At 43.0% G+C, this 23,987-nt stretch overlaps 1 protein-coding gene across 2 annotated transcripts in view; it reads left to right on the forward strand.

The window, feature by feature from the left end:
• Prkce (protein kinase C epsilon) overlaps nucleotides 1-23,987 on the forward strand; it is a 475,888-nt gene that overhangs the window by 268,059 nt on the left and 183,842 nt on the right. For both annotated transcript variants that reach the window (XM_076833998.2, XM_076834000.2), the window contains one exon: nucleotides 23,119-23,278. In XM_076833998.2, coding sequence (XP_076690113.1) covers nucleotides 23,119-23,278 — 160 coding nt within the window. The remainder of the gene's footprint in view (nucleotides 1-23,118; nucleotides 23,279-23,987) is intronic.

Here is a 23,987-nt window from a genome sequence, read left to right on the forward strand (position 1 = left end):
TGCTAGGAGGTGATAAATTCACTGATTGTAGGGAGGTTGTTCAATGGGATAAAAGACACTCACTGCAGGAGAGGTTTACCTTTTCTACTCTGATTAAAACAGGAGAGCCAGGCAAGAGCCTGCTGCAGGTAGCTGAAGCTCTGTCTGAGGTGGCTTCATCTTTCCCAAGAGCTGTCAAAGCAAACTCTTGGAAACCAAGCCTAACTGCTGGTCTGTGTTTGTTACTTCTTTTTGAGGTGTGCCTCCTGGCATGATCCATAGAATGTGAGCACTCTTGCTTAGAGAGAAATGTGTAGGGACCATGCACTAATAACAAATTCATTTTTTCCTTCTCAGATTTATCTAGGGCAATTCCTATGAGACCTTGATTCTGATTCTACCTGTTAAATGTTGACAAAATGAATTATTGTGCTAGTTAAGTTCCAAAGATGCAATTAAAGGAACATTTTTGGCCAAAGACTGCTTATCTGGATGCATCCTGAGATGCCTCAAAAAATTTCCAGGTGGGAGTTGAGCATGGTGGTGCATGCCTATAATCCCAGATACTTGGGAAGCTGAGGCAGAATGATCACAAGTTTGAGGCCAGCATGGGCAACTTAGTGACTTTGTCTCAAAATAAAATAAAAGGGACTGTAGGTACACTCAGTGATAGAGTGCTTGCCTGGCATATGTGAGGCCCTGGGTTTAATTCCCAGTACTGCAAGTATTATTATTATTATTATTAGTAGTAGTAGTATATAGATAGGATAAGAGTATTGACATCATACTATCATTTGGTTGATGACTTCCATATTGTACAAGTGAAAAATATAATACAAAGTATAAGCAACATATAGGTGGTATAAATGAACAAGTATCTTATAAATTTCATTATAATCAATAGTATTGATTGTTGTATTACATGTGACATGTCATGCATGAGGAATGTACATCCATTGTTATATGAAAAGTCTCAGGGTGGGACCTGGGCTGGCCCAGGGCATGTAATTAATAAATTACTGGAGAATCAACGAGAGGGTCCTCACAGGAAGGATTCAAACCTGAATGGAATACAAATTCCACTGTGTGCTATGCTGTGTTACATAAGCATGGTCTGTTTTCCAGTTCTGCAATTAACTGCTGGGAAAGTCACTTAATCTCCTTGAGATTCAGCTTTTTCAACAAGAAAGTGCTTTTTAACACATTATACATGTTTTGTAGTACATATATAATCAAGTATACGTATTAAACTTTGCATAAATTTTTAAACTTTTAACTATTAAATGCCATATATACTAATAGTAAGACACCTTTAGCATTACTTAAGAGTCTTTTAAGATGTAAAATGAAAAATATCAACCTCCCCAGCCTTGTAGCCCTGCTTTCCAGAAGTACTCGCTGCTGTTCTGTATATACTTTAAAGCGTTACACAAATATGTGTGGTTAGAATCATCATTTATCTCAGACAGTATTTCAACTTTTATGGCATTTAGTAAATGCCAAAGAGAATGATTGCATCTTGGGGTGAGGACTCAGCAGCAAAGATTTGGGTGGCTTTAAGAGTTCATTTTAGGTAGTTTGCCATTTTTGAATATTGTAGGTGGTAAATTCCTTTGTTAAAGGACACGATTAAATATACCCTAAGCCAAACTAACATTTATACATTTGTTCCTCCATTAAAAATGATTTTGCATTTACCATGAATAAAAGCACTTACCCAACCTACGAAAGATAAAAAGGACCATAGCATCTCATGTAGGTATTGTTGTATTTGTGCCAAAAGAGGGGTGCAGGTAGAGGGCCCTGAGAATTCTACTTGGAACCCTCTCACCAGGAACTAAGAGAGGGCTTCCAGGGAGCAGAAACATTTGAATTGGCCTTTGCAGATTAGTTAGAATTTGGACACACAAGATGAGAATTGGTTTTCCTATGAAGGCTCAGAATCATTGAGATTACACTGTCCAGAATTTCTTCTTTCAGAACCTTTTTTTGCCCCTTAAATCTTTTCTAGTTTAACTGTCCCAGAGGCCTTTGAGAAGGACACAGAAATATAAAGTTCTCACCAGATGCTAGAATATTTAAAAAATGGCACTAAGTTATACTATCTTAAAGTAAACCAAGCCTCCTCTCCTGCTTTCCTGTGTCCTCTTTATCAGGAGAGTTCCCAGTTTGCAGAATATACAGACAGCTGCAGAGGAGGCTGTGTCTGTGTTAAGTAAACAAAGGAAAATTTGGAATCACCATGCAGCAACATTGCCCTGCCTAGAAAACCAAGCCAGGGTGAAGTTGCTAGAGCCAGAAGATGTGAAAGGGTTTGGTCTGCTCTCATTGTTTTATAGGTTTGGAAATAGGCACTGAGCTGTGATGTGAACTGTTCAGAGGCAGAGCAGGGTGAGGTCTGATTCAGGTGTGGAAGAATCTAGGTGTTCTGGTCCATTCCCATGCTCAGCCCCCACAAGGCCATTCTATGCATATTCATGCCTGAATTCATTGACCCCAAATCCTTTTAGGACTGAATCATTTGGTGATGACTCAGTTCTGCTCTCCATTCTGCTTTACTACTGTACTTCTCTTTACCGCATCCTGATTTCTTGATGCTGCTTTTGTTCTGTTGCTTGTGGGTGGCCTCAGGGACTGTAGGGAAGGGCCTCTTATGTCTCTGAGCTGCTATTCCCAAGCTTGACCTCTGTAAAGGATGCTTTCGATCATGCACATAAAAGACGGTTCTGGTTGGAGGGGTGGCTGTTCTGCTGTATACAGTTGTCAAAACTTATTGACTTGTATATTTAAGATCTATGCATTCCACATTGTATAAATTAATCCTCAATATAAGCAAAACCAAAACCCCAAAACCCTCACTTCAGTGCCCTCACTTGTTAATCCTTGTATATTTAGGCTGGTGAATTTTCCACTAGAGGATTTTGCAATGGCAACAGAGGTGGCTCATAGTAATGCAGGGACCCTTGTCATCACCCTTTCCTTGTGCACTAGTGGTTTTTCCACTTCCTACTCCTCTCCCAGTCTCCCCACTCCCTGGTTTCCCCCATTTGGTAGGGAGATGATTGACATATCAGTGCATTAAGACTAGGATGTGTCCAGGAGGATTTTGGTGTTGGAGGAGGTTTTCACCCAGGGCAGGGACACTACACAACAACTACAGCCATAGCTGTCATTTTCTGAGCAGACACTATTCTAAGTGCTTTCTATGAGTTATCACATTGAGCCCTCACAGTCACCATTAAGTAGATACCATTATTACCTCTTCCTTATAGACACCTTACAGAGAGGCCCCCACAACTGTGCTTCACTGGTACAGACCAGAATTAGAATCTGGACATCTGGCATCCAGGACTCTTGGACTCTTTTTATATAGCCTTTTGGGAGGAAAGAATGACTTTTAGTGGAGGACTATTAGGCACTAGTGGGGGAAGGCCATTTGAAGAAGGGCATCCCCATTTCCTTAAATGATGCCACAGGAATGGCCACTTATACCTACATGTAAAGCCATAATTGGTGGTTATGATGAACCGAAAAATAAAATGGGCTCATGGAGTCAATTTGATGCTCTCCATGTACAAGTTATTTTGTGTTTATTAATGCCATAAGTTTTCCCATCTGCAAGAAGAGGATTGACTGGGAATACATGGAAGAGCCCCCTCAGAGTATATAGGATATTGCTGAATGACCACCAAGATGACCAGAGTGTGTGGAACGACTTTATGAAAGACCCAGGGGGAGACCTGCATCTCTTACATCCCTGCCTACCACCAGGCTCTGGGATTGCCCCAGGACCCTGGATAGGATCATTGGTGGCTGTGAGTCATGCTTAGTCAACTGTGACTAACTGTACAGGAAGGCCATTTGGCCTATTTGCTTTCCCATTTGTTTTCTGGCTCACTTCACTTGAATCCATTTAAATTTTGTGGAAAGGATATGGGTTATAAATGACCCAAGTCAGAACCTTGAAACATGCTGGCTCAGCACTTCCCAGGCTTTTTTAGGGGAAGCAGGTAAACACCTGTCCATTTGTGGGGAGAGAGGATGAGGGCCCTGAGAACAGAGCTGTCTAATCCCATAACTCAGCCCTCCAGCTCCCATTCAGGGTAAGTCAAAGATGGCAAGAGATGGTGATGGTCTCCCTGCCAGCTAACTATCCCTAATCTTGGTGAGATTCTGGCTGGAGTCTTGGGAAATAGCCATTTGTAAGAGGCTCTTGGTGGAATGCTATAAAGAGGATGAATTTGAGGTCAATGGAATCAGGTTTGCTGGTCAGTTCCTTCCTTGCCTGTCTGATGGGGTTTCTGCGGGGGAGAAAGTATGAATAAAGGTGACTGTGTTCTGGAACAGCTCAGGATTCTGCACCAGTGCAAGCTTAACTGCTCTTCAGTGGAGTCTCAACTCCTCTACACCAGGTGTATGTAGCACGGTGGTTCACAGCAACCAAGAACTCCAGGAACAACTATCTGACGTAGATTCTTGGCAAACCCTTGAGACCTAGAGTCTGGGAAGTTTATGTCCTCTAGCATCTCTCAGGCACCAAAAGAAATGCATGTCCAAAGAGGGTGGACAGAAAACTCTCTGAACCACTCTCTATCACCTGGTATATTTATTTTTTTTTGTAAAAACAGGTCCGTGAGCATAAAGTATGGTATATACATGCAATGGAATAGCATTCAGTGATAAAAAGAAAGGAAGTACTGATGCATGCTACCACATGGATGAACCTTGAAGACATCATGCTGAGTGAAAAGTAGCTGGTTACAGAACACCACATATTGTATGATTCCATTTGTATGGCATGTCCAGAATAGGCAAATCCACAGAGACAGAAAGTAGATTCGTGATTGACAGGGGCTGAGGGTCTGCAGGATGGGAGATGCCAGCTAGAGATATGGTGCTTTTTCAGAGGGTGATAAAAATGTTCTAAAATTGTGGGGCTGCTTGCACAATCTGTTAATGGTGCACTTTCAGCTGGTAAGTTGTATGGTATATGGATTATACCAAAAAACTATTGCCCTTCAAAGTATATTTAAGAAATAAATGATACAAACTAAAAAAAAGTATTTAAATGTTAAAAAAATAAAAATAATGTTCATACTGAGCTCTTTTACTTGTACACATCAGCTGATCTTTGGCTACCCGAAGACATCTTTTTATGGGGTATGTCAGTGTGCTCTTGGAAAATTTCTTTTTAGTAAGCATTTGTCCATTTTGCCACATGGTCTTTGCAATCACCATTTGTATTCTACCAGTTTGCCATTCCGCTTGCTCCTTTTTCCAGTTGGTAGGCATCCAGATTTGTGCCAGAGGTGATTCTCTACGTGGCATTTCTACAGAACTAAAATTGTGTGATTAGGGTTATTTCTTGGGGGTGAGACTATCAAGTCAGGATTTCTTGCTATGAACTTTGTATTCCTTTTCTCACCTATTTTCCCCCAACAAAGTTTGGAGGTATAAAAAAAATGAATTATATATCCAGGCATAGTCACACATGCCTATAATCCCAGTGACTTGGGAGGCTAAGGTAGGAGGATCTCAAATTGAAGTTCAGCCTCTGCAACTTAGTAAGACCCTAAGCAATTGATCAAAACCCTGTCGCAAGATAAATTCAAAAGGGCAAGGGATACAGCTTAATGGTAGAATGCCCCTGGGTTCAACCCCCAGTACTACAAAATAAATCACATTTTTATTTTATTTTAATTAATCAATTAATTTATTTGACTATTGGGGATTGAACCCAGGGGTGCTTTACTACTGAGCTACATTCCTAACTTTTTTTATCTTTTAATTTTGAGACAGGGTCTCTCTAAGTTGTTGATGGTCTTGCTAAGTTTCTGAGGCTGTTCTGGAACTTGCCATCCTCCTATCTCAGCCTCTTTACCTGCTCAGGTATTGCTCACGTATATAAACATGCTAGGTCTAAATGTCAGGCACTGCCTGATAACTGTGGCACTGAGGAACAATGAATAAATCTATAAATTGCATCTGTTTTAAAGTTGTACTATGCAAGACGATTGCATATGTCATGTTTATTGTCACATCTTCAAATTCAGTGCACCGGGTCCTTGCTGTACCATAGTGTGGCAGATCCAGGACAAGTGCTTATCAGTACATGGGCACCCAGAGCCATTAAAAAAGTTGAAAATATTTTAAACAGATGAAAACATAAGAATAATTTAGTGGCAGTCTAAATACTCATTACTCACAGTTAACAAACACGAAACATTTAATTTTTGCTTTGGATCTTTTTCATTTGCTCTGTTAAAGAAATAAAATATTAGATCCGGTTGAAGTACCCTTGAGACTGGGGGTTTCTACTCTTATGTCCCCCCAGATATAACCACTGGGCTGAATGAAATTTGGTATTTAGCCCATTCACATGTGTGCTTTGTAAAGAAAAACATGCTTGTGTATCCATAAATGTTTGTGTTGTGAATTAGATTTTATATAAATGCTATACGGTATGAATTATTTTGTAATTTGCCTTTTAAAAGGAATCACTGTGTATTAAAGATGTATCTGTGTTGATATCATAAACCTAGTTCATTCTTTTTAACTACTAATGATATTCCTCCTATGACAACGTCACATTATTTATCCATTCGCTTTTTGGTGAATATTTTAATTGTTTTGAATTTTTTACTACCACTGTGTTCTGGTGATTATCTTTGTGTCTCTGTGGGTATATTGTGCCACTTTCTCCAGGCTATATCCTTAGGAAGAAACTGCTGTCTCATAGGATGTATTCATCCGCCTAGTCAATTATTGCCAAATTGCTTTTCAACAGGGTTAAAAGAATTCACACCCCATCAGCAGTATGTAAGCATTGATTATATCCTCACCAACACTTAACAATGTCAGATTTTATTTTTTGCCAACCAGTTAGTATAACGTGGCATGATGATATATGGTATAACTATAAGGAATTATCGTTTCAATTTGTGTTTCTCCGGTTACTTATGAGGTTGAGGTGCTTTTAGGATTCCTTACAATTCTCTGTCCCCCAGAAGAAAATGTTCCTGTCCTTTGCTTAATTTTTTCCTTAGTCATAAGTCTTAGTCTTTTTCTTATTGAAAGTAGGACCTTTTGATATACATTGAACAAATAAGTCCGAATTTGTCATCTGTTTCAAGTGTCTTTTCTCAGTGTTTGTGGCCTGTCATTATAATTTGTTGTATCTTCTGGGCAAAAAAATTTATATTTTAATATGATTATATTTGACTTGTATTTTTTGCATTCTGTTTAATATAGTCTTTAAATGACATGTTAATATTTTATTATTTTTAAAATAAAAGTTTTGGTGTTTCGCTTCATATGCTTGTGTCTAATTCTGTCCCCTGCCCCACCCAATTTGACAACCGGTCAACCTAGGATCATTCCATGTTTTCCCATTGAACTTTCTCTTGTTTCTGGTTTACTTTGTTTATTTTTTTTATTGTCTGTTTGTGCCTCTGAGTCAATTTACACTATTTTAATTGTTTTAACTATAAAATAAATTTTGGTATTGGAGGAGCCTTCCATTATTTATTCTGCTTTATACACACTTTTTGCTATTTTTCTTCCGGGCATTTTAGGATTAGTTTTTTAAATTCCATAAGAAACCTACTGGGATTTAAAGTACAGCATTCATATTTGAATTACTGATTTTTTTTTTCAAATGGTTAGATTTATTCACGTTTTGAACTTCTTCCTTATGAAGCAAAACCCTTGCCTAAAATAAATCCTTAGAAAATATGCTCCTAATTGGTATCCTGGGAAACCTAACTAAAAAGTTTTCCGCAAAGTAAAATTTTGACCGAAGGCTGAAGAAGTCTTCAGCAAAGTTATTCTTCTTTTCTTTAATGAAGTCAATACATTTATGAAAAACTAATGCTTAGTTTTAAAAGCAGGATTAAAAACAGGTCACTGCTTTACACATTAGATAATTTATCACCCTGTAATGGACATGGGCCAATCTTTGATCTTTAGACAAGTGTGTTTGATTTTCACGTTTTATTATGAAGAGCTTTATCTTGAAATATCCTGGCAGACTTTCAGTTACTTTCACTGAGAGCTAATTTATTCCTGCTTCTCACATTCTAATTTTAAAGATAGCTGATAAAGATGTCAAAGCTTATTTGCATGAGGAACTCTGGCTGAGTGAGGAGAAAATAGCTGTCAAGGTCATTACCAGGGTTTATTCTCGACTCTGCCCCAGTTTCCCCAGGGATTACCGGATCCCTGGTCTGATGATGTCGCAGGCCAAATGTGTAATGAGACATAGAGAAAAAGACAACTTCGCTTTCACAGAAAGAGACAGATGGTATGGCCAGGATGGGGTGCAGCTCAGCCCTATGTCTGCCCAGGGTCTCTTGGTCGTGCTTGTCCTGTTGGCTCAAGGTGAGACGTGTTCAAGGACCAGGAGCAGTGGTTGGTGGGCAAGTGCTAGGGCTGGCATTTCTTGAGTCCCTTGAGATCCTGGCTCCTCTCATTAAATGTCCTTGAGCTACTGGGCTCAACTCCTCTGTTGGCACACTTGGCGGCACCGGGGGTTTCTGCTTAGGGCCATATTCACTTGGTCACCAAGACAAGAAAGCCCCTAGTGGTGTCCTTGCACGTCCTCTGGCGTTGTCTATCGTGGTCGTGATTGTGAATCGCACTCTGAACCTTCCCATGGCGTAAAACCCAGTGCCCAGACCTGCACTTTAAACCAGTGTTCTTCACACCCTGTGATGTTGCCTGCTGTGCTGGCTGCAGCGAGTTTCCTGGGGAGTGGCTCTGGAGTCTGTGGCTGTACCAGCTTCCCAGGTGAATAAGTGACCGGGACTGTGAACCACTGCTCTAGACAAGCTTTAACCTCAGGCCGTGGGCAGGAACCTGGTCACCTAGGAAGGAGCTTCACGGAGACTTCACGGGCATCTCAGATGTGGCCTCTGCCTTGCAAATCTTTGGGCTTCTACAACTGCCGCCTAATCCTTATGTCTTCATTGAAAATAGGGGATATTCTATATCCGTGGCCTCAACACCTGAGCCAGGGCCCCTCCCAGCCCAGAAGAGAGGCCTTTTCACCCAGGGCCACACTTAGATGTTAACCACAGATTCGAGCTCCACTGCTTTTTATTTTAAATGTCCGCTCTTGCTCAAGCTAGGCTAGCCCATGTAGCACCAAATAAAATTGGGATCCCAATGGAGCCAGTGAAGCCCTGTGCAGGAGGCAAGTATAGCAAAGGCTGAGGGCTTTTGTGCAGTACACAACCTATACAATCAGGCATAGTGAATTTGGCTTTCCCACAGTGTATCCTCTGAGTTTGTGCATCTGAGTTTGGCATTTCTTGAGTCCCTTGAATCCTAGAATATCAGAACTGAAAAGGACTTAAAAATCACTTAGTTGAACATTTCCATATCTTCACACAGATAAACTGAGTCCCAGAGAATGCAAGGAACTTACCCAAGCACAGGACTAGGAACCCAGGTCCCCAGCTCATAACGATCATGCTCATTCCATTGTACCATATGCTCCTCTTGGGCCTTACTGTAAGTCATTGTACTGTGTAACTCCCTCTCTTTCCCCCTCTCTCTCTTTCTCTCTCCCGCTCTCTCTCTTTTTCTCACCCTTCCCTTTTCTCAAAGTATACATTCTAAAGGAGCATGAACTCAAGCAAATTTATTAGAAAATACCCCAGGCACTATTGGTAAAAGTTCAAATTAAAGGAGCATAAAGCAACCTCTATTTTATGCTGAAATTGCTATGTTAAAATTCAGATTTACCCAATAGCTGAATTAAGGTGTAATTATTAGCCTTACTAAAACATTTAGTCACTCTTCAAAAGCACTCTCCACAGGGTACCCCTATATAGCATTTAATGTACATCAAATATTAGGTTTGATGGATGGAAAGTACATTGACGTGCAGCTTTCCACACACTTTTTTTTTTTAAAGGAAAAGAAGACTGAAAGTGCTTTGTTGAAGTCGTGTTGTGCCACACAACACCAAGATCCTACATGAGACAGTCAGGTCCTGTTTTCCAGGAGCTTATAAAACATCGGGACAAAACACAGCAAGCCAAGCAGGACTGTGGGTTCCCTCGGGAGGATGTGCTTTCCACGGCAGGCTGGGCTCACCCTGACAGCTCATTTCTCAGGCAGGAAGGTCAGGCCAGGCGCCCTCTTGACATTGCTGAGCAGTGTTTGAGATAATGATGGTACCTCTGCGCTGAGCCCAGACCAGTCATTTTCAAAACTTCAGCATTTGCATTAGATGACTTGACAGGTAGCGGGCTCTGGGGCCCCCTCCCCACTGCCATCTGGTCTAGGCAGATGCACATTTAACACCCTAGTGATTTTGATGGGATACACCTGGAGGATCTTAGCACCAAAGGGGACTTGAAGACACAGACTCATCCTATGCAGTTGTATCTCTGGGAGGATGAGGCCAAGGCACAGGAGATGACCGACCCAGGGTTCACATATCTGAGCAGTGTCAGAGCCAAGTCCATCACTGGACTCCTAGTGAGGACCCTTTTCCTGCCCTTCTCAATTTAGACAGAGTATGCTTGCTTCTTCCCCTGTTTCTCTCCCCCTCATTCTGAATACCCAGTCCCTCTCCTCCTAGAAAGCCTTGTAGGATCTCTGACAGAGTAGTCCCCCCACCCCCAAAAGTGACATTGACCAAAACACTTGTTCGATGTCACTGGCCTCTGCTGAGGCCCTCATTGCTGTGTCCCTCAATGTCTCTTCTGATTCTTTTTGTTTTGTTTTGTTTTCGTTTTTAGTACCAGGGATTGAACCCAGTGGTGCTTAACCAGTGAGTCACATCCCCAGCCCTTTAAAAAATATTTTTATTTAGAGAACTGCTTCCCCTGCTTACCCAGTAGCAGGATGTAAGAAGCTGATCTCTCGCCAAATTGCTTTAGGACCTTGCTAAATTGCTGAGGCTGGCTCGGAACTCGCGATCCTCCTATCCTCCTGCCTCAGCCTCCAGAGCTGCTGCGATTACAGGCGTGCGTCACTGAGTACAATACCTCTTCTGATTTGGGATGGTATCACTACCCACTTTCTATCAGTGCCTCCCCAACACTGACTACACAGTAAAGTCCCCAGTGCCTGGCTCCACTCCTAGAGTTAGAGCCTTGGCTGGCTTGCTGGCCCCCTCACAGGTTTATCTCAGAGTTCTCCAGGAGAGTGTATTATGCATCCAGGGTTGGGAGCCAGTGTCCTGCAATATTCCTTCTCATTATTTTGGTACCCGCTGAATCTGATTTGCTGGTTGATGGGGGCAAACTTGGAGAAGCTGTCTATTTTCCTAAGGCATGGGAGTGGTTCTGCCTTGCCCCTGCAATCATACCTAGTGCTCTTGCCTATTAGATTTAGAAACACACATTTAAACACTATTTTCTATAGCTCTTTTAAATGTCCTTGCTATGAAAAAATGCCCTCATTCCCAGTTCAAGGGCAGGAAATGTGAGAAGAACAATGTGGACTCTGGGCCCAAGAAACCCAGATCTGGTCTACCCATGGTTCTCAATGTTGTTTTTTGGGTTAAAATCACCTGGGAAGTTTTAGAACTTCCCCGTGTGAGGACCAAAAACTGTTCCCAGAGCATTGAAATGGGACTGTCCTCTCTGAAGGCAGGAACAAGGCGTGCATGTATTTAAGGTGGCCACCGTTTTATAGGGAGAAAGGCTCCAGTGTATCTCACTGGAAGGAAAGAGGAAGAAGCTGATCATAAAACCAGAGCTTCTCAGTTTTCCATGTGGGAGAGCATAGATGACCAAAGGAGAGCTGTGCTGCTAGGCAGGGGACAGGGCAGGTATCCAGGCCTTCTGCCTCTCCCTCTTAGGGCAAAGAACCCTCCTTCAGCCCCTCATGAGACTTGGCTGCATTTGCAGGGGCACCGGGTTGCCCTCCTAATCAGGGACTCTGTTTCCCCTTTTGTACATTCAACCTTCATTCAGCCATTTGCTCGGTTGCTAAATGGGTCACCAGCGCACAAGAGCTGCTTCCCCTGCTCACCCAGTAGCAGGAGGTAAGAAGCTGACCTCTGAGACTCCCCATTTACCCCCCTGGAGACATCTTACTAGTGCCTCAGAAGCCCCTCCCTCCTGTCACCCTGAGCTGCCTCAACTGCTGGCAAGTCTGGAGCACAGAAGAGTGACCCGGGGCATTCCCATCTCAGCAGAGACATCTCCAGCAATTCTGGTGACCCACGGGACTGCAGGCAAGACAGGGCAGTGGTTCTTAGAGTGTATTCCCTCGGTTCCCGGCCTGTCCGCATCTCCTGAGAGTCTTAGAATGTGAGTTCTCAGGCCCTGACGTGGACCTGATGAATTGAAACTCTGAGTGGGGACCCAGGGTTCTGCCTTAGTAAGACTCCAGGAGATCTGAAGGCACGAGCAAGTCTGAGAACCCACAGGCCTAGTTCTTCGGGTTTGTCTTACTCGCTGCTATAGTCGCACTTGCACGCCCAGTTTACTTTGTCTCCTTGGGGATATACCCAACCCACACGTTTAGGTTATAGCTAGAAAGTCCTGGACTTTGGTGGAGTTACCAGTTTGGACAGCCATCTCACCTTTCCATGCCTTTTCTGTGCTCCTCTCCCATAATGAAGGGAGCTTTGGTTGAACAGGGTGTTCAGGCCGTTCCAGTGGTTTCAAGTGAAGAAAACCATCTTCAAATACATTCACCATGTCTCCATGACATTACAAAGGACTGGTACATCCAAACCAGGTGAGGACTAAGGGTTTCCTGATCACTGAAATCTCGATGCTGAGGCAAATGACTTTATATGCCATTTAGAAAATTTCTGAAAAAAAAGAAATATCCTCACCATCAATTCTTTATCAACATTGCATTGTCCATTTGTCCTTTACTGTTATCAGATGACCAAAGAACACCTAATGAGATATAACATGAGGCTCCAAATATGCTGACCTTAACCCAGCATGACGTTCTTCTTGCAACTCTGTTCTGCAGGATTAAAAGACTAATGAAATTGAATGATTTGACTTAAGCATATGTGAAAACAGGAAACATCCACAGAGAGTGCATATTCACTCAAGATGCTTGGATTTCTAAAAGAGAAAAGAAATATACAAAATTGGTTTGATTAGTATTTTTGAAAAGGAGAGAGTGGGAACCCTCCTTGCAACGTGCTGTAACATGAAAGAACTCTTAGGTTGGAAACAATTACACGTCAAGAAGCATATGTACTTACTGTGCTATTGTGGTCCTCGGTGGATTGTTAAATTGTGAGAACTGGGGACGGCTTTTATTTTGTGAAAAGACATTTTAATCACATTGTATTCATGGAAAAAAATACTTAGTTATTTTGAGCTGTAAGAAGATGAATCACAATATGCTTAATACCACATTGCTTTCCTTACCTATTCTTGTCAATACTTTGGTGTTTCACTCAATTAATAATGATTAGAGCTAGCAATGAGGGTTTTGGGGTGAGGAGGGAAGAAGATTGCAAAAGGAATCTTGACGGCTTCTTAAAGTGACTGGCAGTCTAGCGGAGGAAGCCAAGGAACGCTACAGGGCGCACTTGAGGAAGTGCATGATTAAATGTTTAATGGATGAGCAACGAGTTGAATGTTAACGACTCCGAGTGCTATGGTGGTTCAAACAAGAGGAGATCTCTGTGGACTGTTCTGATAAGGAAGTTTTTCATGGGGGAGTGAGATCATAAAGGATGGGAAAGATTTTAATTAGGAGGTAGAAGAAAGACCCATGTGCAGAAACAAGGAAGATTGGTGCCAGTGGAATCTCAGGGAGAGTGAGCGTGACTTCTGGAAGCAAAGTCAGGAGACTCACCTGGGTGGGGTGGTGAGTGCTCCCCAGAAAGGAAGAATGAAAAGCCTGCCGGATGGCCGAGCCCAGTGACATTATACCAGACACAGCAGTTTTCTCTGAACTCATGGTGACAGTGCCCTCTGCTTGGTGGAGTCCTCAGTGGCAGGTTAATTTAAATGTGTGCATTCTAAACTATCCTCAGGGCCGCTCTTCCGATCTGTATAGCTCCTGGCATGGGACTGAAGATACAGTGGGTCCTCCCTGCATTATTTTTCTCCATTTTTTTTAAAGTAAGATTTTTTTTACATACAGTAAAATTCACTGTTTTTTAGCATACAGTTCTGCAAGGTTTTGACAAATGCATGCAGCCATGTAACCCCTAGAATAATTAACATGTGGGCTGGCTTCATGATCCCCAAATTCTCCCTTTATCTTTTCTCTTTCATAGACAAACCCTTTGTTCATCTTCAGCTCCTGGTGACCATGGATCTCTTTTCAATGCCTATAACTTTGCCTTTTTCAGAATGTCATTTAAGTGGCATATACAGTCTATGTAGGCTTTCCCCCACCCCTAGCCAGCATCATGCTTTGGGATTTATCCGTGTTGCCTTTATTCATGATTTGTTCCTTTTTGTTGCTGAGTACAGTTTCACTGTATGAATGTGCACCAGTTTTTGGGTTTATCCATCCCCCAGTTGAGGGAACTTTGGATTGTTTTCAGTTTTTTGGTGATTATAAAGAAAGCTGCTAGGAATATTTGCATATAGGCTTTTGTGTGAATGTAAGTTTTTACTTCATTTGAATAAATCTGTAGGAGTAGGATTGCTAGATTGTGTGTGCCAAGTGTTTTCCCAAGTGCTAGAGCCATTTTGTATGGTGACCAGCAAGTGAGAGGTTAAGAATCATCCTGAAGTTCTTCTGCTTAAGGAGATGTCAAGTTTTAGGTACTTCTCACCCAGAAATCAACTGGAGTTGTTCTCTTGAGTTGCAAATTGGAGGGTGGGGGGATTGAGCTTTTAAAAAGCGCCAGGAGAGGAGGAGGAAGATTGCTCTGCTCTTGTGTGTTGGACAACAGGTGCAGGAAGAACCTCTTTTCAGCAGATCATCTGGGTTGGGCCGCTAGCCAGAGAGTCCAGGCAGCTCCAGGACGAAGCTCGAGCCTTCCTGAACACCACCATCTTGCTTTCTCAGGAAGCTGGTGAAAGAATAAAACACAGAACATGGTGACTTTGTTTTATCTCTCCTGCCTTAACACACACACACATACAAACCCACACACAGACACACACACACACTTTTAAGCTCTCCATTCTAGTTTTCTGATAATAAGATTTGATCTGGGCTTTGCTGTAGGGAAAAAAGAATGACATTTATTTAAAAAACAAACAAAAACAACCCTGAAGTAGTCGCGTCAACCTTTGCAGCTTCAGGATTGAAGAGGGGAGTGATCTGTGAGAAAAGAATAGATTTCTTCATTCCTGCCCTGAGGTCGACAGGTTCCACAAGCACTCTGGCCACTATAGCTGCTTCTGTAGGGTCTTGGGGTAGTTTACTGTGTGAGCTAAGAAAGGTCCATCTCCCCAGGATGGGGGGCACTTGGATAGCAGGAGAAGGATAGCAGGCTCACATCTTGGTCAGTAGGAACTGAAGGACCAGGGAAAGTAGAGTATCTTACCTGAAACAAACCCACCTGCTTTCTGGGAAACTATGGGGTCATTTAACCACTTAACAGCTGGGCTCAGTGACTTAACCATCACCTGCACTTCCTGTCACTTTTATTATTTCTCTTTCTCCATCTCCTTTGTTTACCAGTCTTCCTTTGCCTTTTATGTTCTTCTTTTAATCTTCGAGCTCTCTGAAACTCTCTTTCCTGCCTAGGTAGTCTAGTAAGAAATATCGACCTGGTCAGCTTCATGGGAACCCTGCCCAGGACTCCAGATTTCTTTGGGAGAGGTCATGATTTTTCTTCTTTAATTTTAATTTTAAAATTAATGAGAGATCCACACTTCCTTGGCAAAGAAGCAGTTTGGAGGGGAGGAAAAAAAAAACGTAGTACATTGTGGTATTTTGGAAAGTCATATAGGTGCCTAATCTTGAGCAGCTCTCTAGGGCCCACAGTGGGGTATCTAGGGTCACCTGGGCACGAGAGGCTATTATTGTCAGCACACTGTGTCCATCTTCCTTGAACTCTGCTGCCTCGTGTGGGAGAAGGGAATGGCTGATATAAACAGCACTGGAAGGGCGTGGGCCTCTCAGTAAATAACCCCATAACCTTTAAAGCTGCGGTGCAAAAATCTTGTTGTTTATTTGAGGGGGAAGGGAGATGTCAAACTGTGCTTGGCATTGATAGTACCCCGCTCCCCACAACCACCAGCTAACCACTGGGGACAGACAGATACCCAGCGAAGCCAGGCACTGCGGTGCCACATGTAAATACTGCATTCCCAAACATGAACAACAGCAGGACCTGACCCCATGTCACAAAGTACTCAGGTGCCCGAGAGTTCAGCGAAGGCTCGGTTTCCTGTGATTCATCCTGAACATCACTGACACTGCGGGGACTTGGGGCCCCTCCCTTGGCTGGTGTCCTGAGTGGCTGCTGGGAGCCCTCTTTGAACTTTTAGCAGATCTGCCTGAAGGGTGTTTTGCTCTGTGGTTTCCTCCTGAGGTTGTGACTTGCCTTGGGTACCAGAAGCTCCACTGTGACTCCATCACATAACAGAACAGAGAAGGGAGGGAACGAATGAGCGAATGGATCTGGACTGGGAGCCAGTAAACTTCCCCCTCGAGTTAAATCCCTCTCTTTAGGGCTTCCTGTTCACCACAGTGTCCTTGGCACCAAAAAGCATAGGCCAGCGGGACCGGGGTTTGCCTGCCCTATTTTTCAAACCATTGACACCTGTTACTCAGTTCACACCTGTGCTGTTGGTCCTGCCCTATGGATATTCAGTGTCTTGAGGTGTTTTATTTCTTTCCTATAGAGCACAAACTAGCCATGGTTTTATTTTCATAATTGGACAGAATATAAGCTCTGGCATGAATACAGCAAAGGTCATTCAGAAAGGGAAGAAGAGCAAGAAGAAAACGGTTTATATTAAATTTGAGATGCTAATCTTGAAATGCCACCCATGCTCCTCTGATTAGATTACACACTGACAATCCCAGACCTTGGTGCTCAGACGCTTCTGAGGCTCATTGTGTGGGTCCAGGAAGATACAGACAACCTAGAACCATCTCTCTGAAGGAATTACTTGCCATTTCCTCTTTCCTGTTTTGAACATAATTTTTTTTTCCAGTGTATTGTGAGAGCACAACATGTAGGATGGACTCTTTGGCATCACATAAATATTTACTTAATATTTAAAACTCACTGTCATGAAGCATTTGTTTCACTTGAAAATATTATAGCCTATTTTCCTCAGAGAAAATAAATAAATAAAAGGCCCTGCTGCTTTGATTTTTCAGTACCCTGTCTTGTTTTGTTTTCTGTCCTTGCATTTTTAACCAATAAATCCATAAAGTCAAACCAGAGAATTCTTGAGAGGCAAAATTAAACTCCCCAGTGGTCAGGCTCTGATGTGGCCCAGGGCTGCCACTACCAGCTTGGGTTTGAGCAGAGCCAGGGCATTTCCTCATCTTGATAGTTAAGAAAACAGAGGCCCCAAAGAGTAAATGACTTGCTCAAGGACATAGAGGAGAAAAGAAGGAGCTCAGGGAAAAGAGGTCTCACAGCCTGCTTCCTTGTGCAAGACCCTGAACATGGAGAGTCGATGGCCAGCCATGCCTATTGGTGAGTCTGGTCTGAGCAGAGTTGTCACTTAGGTTAGATTATCCTTGCCACAGGCACCATGGAAGGAAGGCTGGCCTCCAAGAGTTCTCAAACCTGAGACTTAGAAATTCCTGCTAGATTTTCCTAAACTGAAAGGGATCTTGATAAGTCCCAGGTCATGGATACTGTTCTGGTCTGGATATGAGGTACCCCACCCCCACCCCCTAGATCTCCTGTGTTGATGCAGGAATACTGAGAGGTAAAGTGACCAGATTGTGAGAGCCTTTGAGTTTGAATGGGCTGGGTGGTGACTGCAGGCAGGTGGGACGTGGCTGGAGGAGGTGGGTCCTTGGGAGTGTGTCTGGGAAGGATATGCATCTTCCCTGTGGCCCCTTCCTACCTCACTGGGCACTTCCCCCATGGCATGGGCTTCCCCTTGTGCCCAGAGCAATGGAGTTGGCCCTTATGGACTGAGACCTCAGAAACCATGAGCCCTAAATAACCCTTTTCTCCTCTAAGTTGTTCTTTGGGGGTATTTTGGTCACAGCAACAAAAACACAAACTGAAACAGATGCCTGTGACCTTATGTGAGAGCTGCGTTTGGTTCTCTGGTCTCCCTTTCAGTTCAGGAAGAGATGTGGCTCATAAGGGAGGCCACAGGGGACCAGGGAGACCTTCAATGACCAGATCGGCCAGAGAAGGTGGTGTAGAGTTTGGAGCCAGGGGCCACGTCTCTGTCTTCAAGGTATCCCTCTGATCTAGCTCAGAAGTCTGCCCACCAAGGAGAAGGGAGCAGGTGAGTCAGATAAACAGAAGGACAACTGCACGCTGCAGATCTCTTTTTGCTTTTCCTGCCACCTGCCTGAAACCTGTCGTAGATTCTTCTGCAACTGGGGCTGTGAAATATTCATTGGTGTAAAAGCTCCTGGGAGGTTGAAATTTATAGACTCTTTGAAGGCAGTAGAAGACATGCCAGGAATGTTGCTGAGGGTGGGGGGCCTGGCTGCTTCAGGGGACATGGCGGCTCAGCTTTGTGCCTCTGGTGCCTTCTCTTCATTACACCTGACCAGCCAGGATTTCCCTTTCCACAGAAAGTTTCACCAAAGAGATCTGACTTTGTGTTGGTCTCTCCCCCACGTGGCTTATCCCTTCTGCTATGTGACAGAGACAGCAGTCCAGTGGAGGATCTGTGAAGAGCTGGACGGGTCTTCTGGGAGGTCAGCCAACCTTGATTCTGCCTCAAAGGCTGAGGCAAAGGCACAGTCACACCAGCTGCGCATGGCTGAGTGCCTCCAGTGACAGCCAGGAGCACCCTCCGTCCAGAGTGAGTCAGAGGTGTAGGGGACAGATCTGGACACTCTGGCTGCCCCTTGGGCCTGGCTGTTCACTTGGTTCAGATCCACGGGCAGTTGGAGAGCTGATGAAGTTTGTCATCTGTCCTGTTCTCCATGGCAACCTCTGGTGCCCTCCACGCCTCTTCATGCCGGGGAGTCCCCCACAGGATTGCCTGTGACTTCAGATGGAGACAAAGCTTTAAAACATCACAGGAGAGCCTTGGAGAACATTCTTAAAAATATGAAATGCATAATCCCATCATCCTAGTGTTTTTTTTTTTTTTAAATATTAGCTTCGACCCGTAGATGTGTCACCTGAGGTTGGTTTATTGTTTGTTCTCCTTTCACAGTTTTGTACCATATTTCCCCATGTTTCTCTGGTCTTCTCTCAATCTTAAACTCGCTGTAAATGTAATATAATTATGTCATTAGACCACTCTCTGAATTTTTTTTGGGGCGGGGAGGCACCGGGGACTGAACTCTGGGGTGCTTGACCACTGAGCCATACCCCAGCCCTATTTTGTATTTTATTTAGAGACAGGATCTCACTGAGGTGAGAACTTTCCATCCTCCTGCCTCAGCCTCTTGAGCTGCTGGGATTATAGGCGTACACCACTTTGCCTGGCCCACTTTCCCAACTTTTAAAAATTCTTTCTATTTATTTATCCATTTGATACTGGGGATTGAACCCAGGGGCACTTTACCACTATATCTCTGCCCCCCCCCCTTTTTATTTTTTCATTTTGAGACAGGATCTCACTAAGTTTCCCAGGATCTTGCCAAGTTGCAGAGGCTGGCCGTGAACTTGCCATCCTCCCACCTCAGTCTCTTGAGTCACTGGGTTTACAGGCAGGTACTACCCTGCTCGACATTTTTTTTTAAATTTCTATTTGCTGGTTAATATAGCTATGCAGTGGGGAATGTCTACAAGTTATGAATATGCAGCTTTTAGTTTCTATTTAATTATTTACTTAGAGTTAATTCCTAAGGAATTTTCAGATCAAAGGACGTGAATCTCTTTGTACTGTTGGCTATGTACTGTGATATTGTTCTCTGAAAATGTGTGTCAACTGGCATTGCCTCCAGCAGTGAAAGAATAAATGAGTTTCCTGGTAACTTGCCAATAGTGGAAAATATCATTTTTAAACAAATGTGTTTCTTTATTAGGTATTAAATGTTACGTCCACCTTATGTCAAAGCTGTTCTGCTTTGCATTTTTAAAACTCCTGATAAGAGTGAATATTTTACATTTCTCCTTCCATTCATTTCATGTTCATGTCATTGACGTGGTTATCTGTACGGATCCTGAGGGATACATTTGGACTTGTTGATCCTGAGGGATACATTTGGACTTGCTGATATGTAGACCTGGGTGGTATTCTTTCCTTTTACTCTGAAATTAATTGGGAAGAAACAATCAAACAAGTTCATGTTGTGCAACATTCTGTAACACAACACCCTGGACACACCATGAATGTATCATAGAAAGAAAGAAAAGAAATTGTTCCAGACTAAGGAGACAAAGAGATCTGGCAGCCAAGTGTAACGCAAGACCTCCAATGAGCTCCTGGATGAAAAAAAAAAGAAAAGAAAAGAAAAAAAAACCGTGAAGGACATTTTGGGAACAATTGGGGAAATTTAAATATGAACTACATACTAGATATGTCATATTAGAGTTAAGTTTTCTTTATTTTGATATTGTGCTTATGTAGGAGAATGTCTTTGTTCTTAGGAGGTAAAGGTTGAAGTATTTAGGGGTGAAGTGTCACTATGTCTTGGATAGTTCAGCAAACTATATGTCATATATATTAAGTGTAATATATGCTATATTATCAATCAGTATATGGTATTGTGTACATTAGGCATAATACATAATATATCATATATTGTTCACACGTGCAAATGTATATTTGTATACTTATTCACTCACACATGATATATTACTCTTACAATGGGCACTGCATTTGATTTTTATTTGTCTGATTTTGCTTTTCTTAGCTTTTTGGTGTTATATCCAAGAAATCATTGCCAAGACCAATGCCAACAAGCATTTCCCATGTTTCCTCTGAACCTTATGATTTGGGGTCTTTAAGTTTTTGATCCATTTTGAGCTGATGTTTGAGTATGGTATGGGAGGTGTCCACATTCACATTTTTTGCAAGTGGATGTCCATTTTTGTCCAGCACCATTAATTGAAGAGATTATCCTTTCTCCATTGTAAATTCTTGGCATCCCTGTTGAAGATCAATCAACTCTTCATGGTTTAAAAGAGTCAATATTGGGGCTGGGGTTGTGGCTCAGTGATAGAGTGCTTGCCTAGCACGGGTGAGGCCCTGGGTTCGATCCTCAGCACCACATAAAAATAAATAATTAAAATAAATGTATTTTTAAAATAAATAGTCAATATTAATATATTGTTGATATTGCCCATATTTCCCAAAGTGATCTACAAATCAAGTGTGATTCCTATCTGAGTCTCAAAGTCATTTTTCTTTCAGAAACAAATAAATGAGTCTTAAAATTAATACAGAACCCCTAAAGATTGGGTATCCATAGAAATTCTGAGCAAGAAGAACAAAGCAAGAGGTATCACACTCCTGGTTTTTGAAATTATTACAAAACTTCAGTAATGAAAACAATAACTTACTGACATAAAATTTTATCAATATTATTAATAATTAATATTATCAATAATAAAACATAATGATGATGATGATGATGATAATATTATCAGTAATAATTAATATTATCAATAATAAAAAACAGACATACGAACTGAGAAAACAGACTAGGAGAGCCCAGAAATAAATCCCCACACTGTGGGATAGCAGAAGCTGTGTTTTGAAATACTATGGAGATCTGCTTCTGGTGGTGGATTCTGGGGCCCAGTAGGGCTGTTCAGGGCATGGGGTGGCTGAGGAACCCAGTGTCCTCTTCCATCACATTATGGTGGCTGCTTCCTTTCCAGTCTGTGGGTGGCAGGGCCCAGGGTACTTCTGGGTTCAAAGGAATGTGGTAGAGAGGTGTTTTCACCAGCCGTGGACTCTGGTCTACTTTCTTCTATTTCCTTCTCAATTAAAAGGCATGCTAACTGGAGTGGACAGTTCCTCCCTCCTCCTCAGTGGGCACTCCCGTAACATGGAGATGGTATGAGGACACTTAGCACTTAGCACAGCATCTTTCAAGAGGAAGCCTGGTGGCCTCTTAGCCATCTCCACTGCCTTAGCTCAGCCTAAGACATTTATTTCTCCCAGTTCTAGAGGCTGGAAGCCTGAGATGAGGTCCAGTGAGGCCCCTCTTCCTGTTTTGTAGATTGCTCTGTCTCACTGCAGGCTCACGTGGCAGAGAGCAACTCACTTGGTTTCTCCCTCTTGGACACTTATCCTACCTTGGGAGGATCCCACCCTGATGACTTCATCTAACCCTAATTACCCAAGGGGCCATTTCATAATACCATCACTCTGGGGGTTAAGGCTTCAACATACGAATTTGGGGGCAACACAAGGAGTTTCTAACAATCATCATTATTACTTTTGTTGCCATGTGTTACTCCTCTTGCGAAGCATCCTTAGGCTTGGGGTAACCTCAGAGATGGGGTGAGGGAAGAATCTTCAGTGGGGTGCTGGGTCTCGAGACTATGAAGGCATCTGCTTTCATAGTGTTATATTTTCTTCTCCTTTTTGATCTTGGAAAAAAAGGTATTACTTGACCTAATCTGAGTAGAAGGGAAAAGGAAGACGGCAGATTGTTTAGGCAGCTACTGCTCAGGCTAGTCAGTTAGGTGAGTGAGAATTCATACCGCTGGCTCCTCCCAGCCCACCGCCCTCTGTGGTCAGCTCTGTAGTCCTGATTTATTGAGGGAGATGCCCCCAGAGGCTCTGGATGAGGAAACAAAATCTGTCCAAGGTCACACAGTTCAGAAGTTGAGCTAAGATTTGAACATTGAGCATTTTAACCCCAGGCCCTTGAAACGTGCAGGAATTGGGCACTTTACTGAAAACTGATTTTGGTTTGGGATGGACTCTTGAAGACACAGGTGGACACAGTGGGAAGATGTGTGTTCTGGGTCTTCCCACCCCTCGGGTGCGCTCACTCCATCCAGCTGAGCAGTGAGACCCCTCAAAGCCCCGAATCCTTCAGCAAGCTCAAAGACTGCCTCCCACCCAGGGCTGCCTCCTCAGCTAGGGGTGGGCTGCAGCAGGAGGTCAGTATTAAGATGCACTAACCCACACTGTTTTCTTCTCTGCTCTTGTCCTCCCCCAGCCCCTAAAGACAATGAAGAGCGTGTGTTCAGGGAGCGTATGCGGCCAAGGAAGCGGCAAGGGGCCGTCAGACGGAGGGTCCACCAGGTCAATGGCCACAAGTTCATGGCCACCTACCTTCGGCAGCCCACCTACTGCTCCCACTGCAGAGATTTCATCTGGTAAGCCCCTCTCTCCTGGGATCCTCTAGACATGACTTCACTGTGGCATTAAGGTGGGAATGTGCGGGAGATCATAAACTTCATTTTAAAAGTGCTGATGAGCCAGGTGCAGTGGTGCATTCCTACAATCCCAGTGGATAGGAGGCTGCCGCAGGAGGATTGCAAGTTCAAAGCCAGCCTCAGCAACTCAGTGAGGTCCTGTCTCTAAATAAAATATAAAAAAGGGCTGGGAATATGGCTTAGTGGTTAAGCACCCCTGGGTTTAATCCCTGGTACCAAAAGTGCTCATGTAATGGTGGGAGTCATGGTCCCCAGCTAATGGGGACCCTAAAGCAGGAGGATTGCAAGTTCAAGTCCACCCTGGGCAACTTAATGAGACCCTATCTCAAATTTAAAAGGACTGGGGATGTAGCTCAGTGGTAGAGTGCTTGCCTAACATATATAAGGCCCTGTTTTCTATCTTTAGTACCCCAGCCACACACAAAAAGCGCTAATAATAATTAAATGATAATATTTTATTATAAAAGTTAATGATGAATGAGGTAATGATTTTTTTTTTCACACAAAACATTGCATTTTAATTTGAAATGAAGAAGAGATTTCTTGGATAAAAGTCTATGTATGAACAATATAAATGTGTGTGTGTGTGGGGGGTGGTTCCAAGGGTAATTTTGACATCGTTTTAGTATCCTGGTTTTAAAGTTTAAAA

Source organism: Callospermophilus lateralis, chromosome 14 (assembly GCF_048772815.1).
Source record: "Callospermophilus lateralis isolate mCalLat2 chromosome 14, mCalLat2.hap1, whole genome shotgun sequence".
NCBI lineage: Eukaryota > Metazoa > Chordata > Mammalia > Rodentia > Sciuridae > Callospermophilus > Callospermophilus lateralis.